This window comes from Acyrthosiphon pisum, chromosome A3 (assembly GCF_005508785.2).
Source record: "Acyrthosiphon pisum isolate AL4f chromosome A3, pea_aphid_22Mar2018_4r6ur, whole genome shotgun sequence".
In the NCBI taxonomy this organism is placed as follows: Eukaryota; Metazoa; Arthropoda; class Insecta; order Hemiptera; family Aphididae; genus Acyrthosiphon; species Acyrthosiphon pisum.
This window is the reverse complement of record NC_042496.1, coordinates 27,234,684-27,242,245: the sequence shown is the minus strand read 5'-3', so window position 1 is coordinate 27,242,245 and position 7,562 is coordinate 27,234,684. Positions and strand designations below refer to the sequence as shown.

Sequence of the window (7,562 nt, the reverse complement as noted above, 5' to 3'; positions counted from 1 at the left end):
GACAGAAAAGTACCAAAAAGCATTTATTTACGAATATCATTAGAAAATGCAAAAAAAGCAAAATCAAAATTGCATATTAGAACTCTGTGATGAATGAATCGAATTTTGTTTTTGATTAGCTATGTCCTGTAGTACTATGAAAGAAAATGCAAATGCTACAAAATCCTAGCCCTAGTTATGAGTTTATGACTGTTGTGCATAATTCATCAATACCATGTGTTTTTAATATTTTCAAACAGGGGCGGATCTAGGGGCCCCGTTCAGGAGGTCAGCTGACCCACAGTTAATATGTGCTGATAAAATTGGCCTCTTTTCAGATCTTGGGTAGTTGGACACTTGGACCCTCGAATAAACACACATACAGTATAAATGAATTTTTTGTTTTATATACATAGTACACAAGTTACTATTCTTTTCTAATCTGGTTTTAATAATTGGCCCCTTGCAATGTCCTGACCCACAGTTTCCCAACTCTGGATTCGCCCCTGTTTTCAAATTGTTACAAGAACAATTTATGTGGTATTGTATATTAAATTGTCAAGCTTTTAGATCTAGTCTAAACATGTTTATCAATATTAAAAAAAAATTTGTCAAGGGCCATGATTAATATTATTTTAATTACAACAAAATAACGAACATTGTTTGATGATACATCGTTGCAATTTGTTAGCATATCTAAATTTTATCAAAATATGAACGCCAATTAGTCATATACAATATTGAATATAATATGTGGCTTTATATAAAACTTTTTATCAAATTTCCCTTGATAAAAATGTATGAGAAATCTTGTAATACATTTTTAAAGATCTTATGCGAGTTAAAATTAAATATTATGAATTTTTACCTACAAATAATTTCTATATTTTCAAGATTTTGACGAATGTCGTAAATCTTAAAACACTCATAAAAATTTTGACTGTATTTTAGATACTTTTCAATTGGTATATGAACATTGAAATTATGAGTAACCTACTTTTAAATCTACTGATATCCAGTAATTTGAAATATATATATTATAATCAAATTAGAATTGAATTACTTGTTCACGAAGTGCTTTTTCGTGGTTGAACACGTGACAGACAATTTGTGAATAAAAGTATATTATAAAAGACATAGGGATCACGTAACAAATCACAAACATGGTTCCAACAAAAGCTTTAGTCTCCTCGGTAGGTGTTAAGTAATCAAAAGAACAACTTGTCAAAAAACCCTCTGAAAAAAGAATGATTATTATAAAGTTAGTAAATTTAAGTAAAAAATAAATTAAAAAAAAAATATTTACTTGTTTACGTAATAGTATGACAAAAAAAAATGTTCATTGCCTTATCTACCTGATCTGATCTTCATATATCAATAGTTATGTTACAATAATTTACAGTTTGTAAATATTTATTATTAAGAAATATAATAAACAGTTAAAATAAATATATATATATATATATATAATAAAACGAATTAACTTTGTATTGATATTATTTTATTACCAGTATATGTATATTAATAATAATAATAATAATAATAATAATAATAACTGTTTGGCTTTTGCTTATTAAAAAAATAGTTTGGAGTGATACTTAGTAGTTACTACTTAGGTACTAGTTAATATTGTTATTTTGTTTTTCTTATTAAAGCCAATTAAGTGGCATATACGTTTAGTATAAGAATAGGGATCAGTGGAAAAACTTAATCTATGGATACAAAAAAAATTTAAATGATTTATAATACCCTGTTGAAGCTCAGATTTAAAAACTTAAAAATTAAAAAAAAATTGCTGAAAACTACATTTTGACCAGTTCGAAATGCCCTTAAAAATGACTTAATTAATTACCTATTTTTATTTATATTTTATTAAAGCAATTAAAATGATCTATTATGAAACTTGATGGTAAGAATATTATCTGAGTTAGTATGTGGGTTTTATACGATAATTCAATTTTTAAGTGAGTTATGAGCATTTTTAATTTACGCTATATCATATACGCATAACTTACTAAAAAATTGACCTATCGTAAAAAACGCACTTATAAACATAAATAATGTACTTACCATCAAGTTTCATAATAGGTCGATTCACTCTAATTTTTAAACTAACGGAGCTAAACGCGTTCTCCTGAATTATATTTATTAAATTTTATCGGAATTCCAAGTAATTGTTAATTATAACATCCATTAGAAAATACATAGGTAATATTATGTTTATGTAGTTTTATCGACTCACCTGGAACAAATCGATTCCACTTTTCGGTCAAAGGAAGTAAGCACCATGGTAAAACATAAATCCAAATACATATGATCAATATTAATGCTTTACCATAAGTCATACGACCTTCAAATGGTTTTGCAATTGTACTAAAAAATAAAAATTTAAAGTGAACATCTGCAAACATTTAAATTATTATATTATAGTTAAATCATAATATAATTAATAGCCATTTATATAGTGTTTAATTTATAAATTTAAGAATTTAAAGGGAGCTGTTGTTTACAAATTTACAATTTAGATGTAATATATATATATATATATAGGTATATAATATAGATGTATAATATATATAGGTATAACTGAAGTTTTCTAATAATCTAATGAAGTCATACCAAATACTAAGAATATATACTATATATTATATGACTATTATATAGGACATAGGTACATAAAAAGGGAGAAGGAAATTTCTCCGCTTTATAGTAGATGTTGAGTGTACCTTGTCATTGAGTAGGTAATTGAAATTAAATTTGAATTCATTGATGAAAAACGCTTCTGAGCAGATTATCACTAAATTAGTTTTTGCTAAAAACAGCGATCTCATGTATAATTAAATTAAATTAATTATATACCGAATCATTAAAAGTATTATTTGCATAGTTATGTTTTAAGTAAAAAGTCAAATTCAAATAGCCAACTTCCGTAGAACAGTGTCAATATAGGTTAGTGGTAGGTATAATGGTAAAAACCACTTAAAATTAATCTTAATATTTTTAAAATGTCATAGTGTGTAGTAAATAATAATGTACGTAGCGGTGAAAAGGTTCTTGTGCCCAAGAATAATATTTTTTGAATTACAATAATACAACTGAAATTAGTATTTTTTGTTAAAATATCCAATTTTATCGAAATATTAACTTATAATAAATAATGCCTATAAAAATATGTGATATACTATGTATTTTTAATATTTGTATGTTTCTATAACATAAATTATGACGAACCTTGAATTAAATTATCTAGCTATGGTTATTAATATTGAAAATGTTAAACATTTTTAACACCAAAATAACTTAAACATTTTTGTGATTTTAACGAATTTGAACATTAAATAGCTTATAAAAAAATGATGACCCGTGTCTTTGATATTTTTTTAATTTTAGTGTAAGAATAACTTATGAGGAATCTTGTACTTAATTATCAAACTTTTTTTACTCACAAACAAAATGTTAATCATACATAAAAAAACAAAAACTCGAACATTTCATATGTCTATAAATATCGTAGAAAGATCTAAAATATTTTAAAAATTATATAAACTCTAGAAAATACCAAATACCAGGTTTTGTCAAATATACCTACTGGTTTTGCTTAAAAATGTCCGTTTTCCCTATTTTTCTTATGATTGAGGATTTAACCAATTACAGTGAATATTTTTTCCTCCCTTCTTCCCAAATCAGAGTAAAGGACTAAATATCTATCAAAAACCACCTCTAAAATTGAAGGTTGAAGCTCTTTCTTTTTTTATTGTTCTCAGTGATACCTAACGTCATATATAATAATAAGCACACATCATCATACAACCAATTTCATTGCTCCACTCAGAATCTAAAATTGAAAAACCCTGTTTTGTTTACCTCAAATAATATTTAAGATTAGTAATATAGTAATAATTTATAGCTTACTTTTGTTCCAATTTTAGATTCTGAGAGGAGCGACGAATGTTTTGATTTTACAATGATGTGTGTGTTTTTTTAAAAAAAATTTTTTGTCTGTTTTCATCTTTTGGGGCAGTAAAACTTTTTCTTCAACAGTATCCTGTTTGATGGGAAAGTGAATCTGATAGGTGCATTCAGGAAGTCAACATTTAAAATTTCCTATAGTTTCCAAAAGCGGCGGGAAAAAAAAATTAAGGAAAAACAGGAATTTTTACCCAAAATTGGTTTACGTTTTTGATTTAACTCTTAAACAAATAATCACAGATACATGAAATGTTCACTGAATTTTTCTATTAGCATTATTTATACACTATAAAATTAGTTTTGAGCTGTTCACAAATATTTTCAGTTAGCAATTTTTTTTTATCTGTTTGCCTCTCATCACCTTCTAGGAGAGTAAAAAGGCTTGGATTTTCTTCAACAGCATCTTTTCTGATAGGAAAGTGAATCTATAGTCGATACTTTGGGGAGGTCAAAAGTAAAAATTCTAATAGTTTTCAAAAGCGCCGGGAAAAACAAAATAAAAATTAAAGAAAAACGAGAATTTTTACGCAGTTTTTTACAAAATCGATTTTGCTTTTGGTGTAACTCTAAAACAAATAACAAAAAAAAACTTAGCATTTTCTATACACAATATAATTTTCAAAATATTTTGACTGGTTTTGAGCGGCTTACTGATATTTTTAGTTTCCAATTTTTTTAGTTTTTTTTTTCTATAAATATCAATGAAATTTTATTCGTTAGGTCAGAAAGCTTGAAAATTTAATACGAGGCTTCTAATATATTGGTACAATAGACTGTTGAAAAATATTAAAATACATATACACCATTTTTTTATAAGCATTTAAAGTTCGACAAAAGGTGTAAAGAGCACAAAAATGTGCAAATTACCTAAGATTTTAAAATGTAATTCAAGATTCCTTAAAAGTTTTCCTGCCTTTATCAAAAAATATCTATAAGAAAGTCAAATAAAATTTTTATGAGCGTTTGAAGTCACTTGATTTCTCAAGTACCGATTTCCTTATTTTGTTGTTATTCAATAACGAATAACCGTAAACACTTGAAATGTATATCATATGTTTATTGTATCAATTTCTATATTGGGTCATAAAGCGTGAAATTTTAGTATAAGGCTCCTGATATATTGTTACTATAGCAATTGAAAAATATTAAAAACACATATTAACGCAGTTTTTTTTCATAGTTATATTTTATATTTAAATTTGGACTGAATTAGATATTTAAACGAAGGAGAACAATTTTAGTTTTGTGTTTTATTTTAAAACTATTATTCGGGGTACTTAAAACTTCTAAAGTATATTATTATACACAAGTAATATAATTCAACTTACCGACTATCGAATTAATAATAATTATATAAAATATCCTTAGCTGACAACCAGTATCCGCTCAGATTCGTTTTTCGTATACAATGATATTATATCATTGAATTCAAATTTAACACGATTCATTACAGTGACCCATTTGTAACTTACTGTACAGCAAAGCGACATCCACTTCCCCTCTTTTTTTTCTGATTATTATCTAATGAGTACCTATTGGCTATTGCTTATTATAAGAAGTATTAAATAATAAATTATCCTGGATGGTTATTTGTAGTTGACATAAACTCTCTTAGTCTAAGCTCAGTTAACTGCTTGACCTAACTATTTTTTATTTTTATTGTATTCTCTAGGCATTATTAAATGTATCAAATGAATAATTAAATAAATTATTATACCTATATCTGTCATAAGCAATCGCAGCGTTTGTGGCTCCTGCTCCAATGCCACTAATAGATCCACACAATGCAAATATTTGACATTGTAAATGGCCTGGATATTTATGATCTATTGAGTCATAAATGAGAATTGGTAGCACTAATACCATGGAAAAATCACACAGCGCCAAATTGAGCACAAACAAATTGGAAGGCGTTCGTAATGGTTTTGATCTAAAATAAAAGATACCTCTAATTTACTACCTACACGATTTTACACGTGAATTAATATTTTTTTTTAAATAAGTTGATTTTCAATTATACGTACTATGAGTAAACATGTTATATTATATTGACTATTGAGCCTATATACGATTACAAAATACATACATATTTATGTATATATTATAAATATATAATATGTTATTAATATAATACTAATACTTACACACAAAATATCCATAACACCAAACCATTTCCAATTACACCGAGACAAAATAAAATTGTATAAGAAAATGCCAAAATATAATGATAAAGTGATCTAACTTCTGGGTATGACAACCAATGTTCTGGTATATGGGTTAGATCTTCTGGAGTAAGATTCCAACCCATTAATTGAAGTTCTTCTTCATTTTCCATGAAACTAGAACTAATCAAAAGTCAAAACATCCCCAATATTATATAGGTACCTTGTAAATTATCGTGTTTTCCATTATAATATGATACTTAATAATTTTGTACCATACCCTAGTTGTGATAAAGGTCTCGACACACTTCGGTTGAAATCCATTATTAACGTTTGTTAGTGTTAGTCTAAAACACTAGTCACTACTACGACCGAAACAAACGCAATTATTAAGCCGATCTGGGTTTATATAAATAATATGCATCACAGGGACAACTTGGATTATATAATTGTAGCCTATCAACTGATAATCCTTGCTAACTTACAAGGGATGTTGTTATTATTTGTTTTGATTTAGCCTCAGTGACATACAGCCTTATTCTGTTATTTACACAATGATTAAACTATAATACTTATTATAATTAGATTCAAAACGGGTTGGAGCTTATATAATCAAAGTAGAAAACATGTTTACATGACTTAATTATTCGTTCATCGAGTAATAAAAAATTCTCATCGTCCAATTTGGAGCAGACAAAATATATTTTACCTATATGACTACATATGAACATATATATAATATGTCAAATAAATGTATTGGTAAAAGTTAAAACCGTAGAAAATGATAAACACTTAACTTTAAAAAGTACATATTTTAAATTCTCAGCTGATATATTCATTTTACATTGATGTTTAATGTCTTTTTTTTTGATAGTAAAAATTATGCCAACATTTTAAGTTACCTACTATATACTAGTATAGATGGGAAATTTCAGTTGGTAATTAAAAAAATTGTGTGTTTAATAGAAATTTTACAAAGTGTAAGGAAATATTACAAAAAACTACAAAACATTTTGGAGAGCTTTATCTTAGCTTCGTCAAAAGATTTTTTTTTTTTAAATCCATGATTATATTCATTACTAATTATTACTTTAAATTTATCTTATAAAATAATCCTCACTTATCCTAGGAATAAGGTGAATGAAGTAAATATAGGTCACAAAACCCACTTCTGTGTTAAGTCACTGTTTTAAAATTTGACTGATTATACATACCTACTTGTTATTTACATTTTTGCTCATCAATATGGAGTTATTAAAAACGCAACATCTATATTAATGTTATATTTTTTTTTATGATTTAATTCATTAAGATAATAATGATAAATGCTTCAATATTTTTATTGACGATAAAAATTTAATAATTTAAATGAACAATGCTGACGAATTCTGAGTTAAAAATTTTCAATGGTTTATTTAAAAGGAATATTATTTCCTATAAATTATTAATTGG

General features: G+C 26.1%; 1 protein-coding gene across 1 annotated transcript in view; it reads right to left on the bottom strand.

The window, feature by feature from the left end:
* The window catches only part of LOC100163348 (opsin, ultraviolet-sensitive-like), an 11,739-nt gene extending 5,213 nt beyond the window's left edge, over positions 1-6,526 (bottom strand). The window contains exons 1-5 of the mRNA XM_001951553.5: positions 6,391-6,526; positions 6,093-6,293; positions 5,666-5,878; positions 2,222-2,352; positions 1,043-1,215 (exon numbers count right to left, since the gene is read on the bottom strand). Coding sequence (XP_001951588.1) covers positions 1,043-1,215; positions 2,222-2,352; positions 5,666-5,878; positions 6,093-6,293; positions 6,391-6,434 — 762 coding nt within the window. The 5' untranslated portion in view covers positions 6,435-6,526. The remainder of the gene's footprint in view (positions 1-1,042; positions 1,216-2,221; positions 2,353-5,665; positions 5,879-6,092; positions 6,294-6,390) is intronic.
* Positions 6,527-7,562: the final 1,036 nt, after the last annotated feature.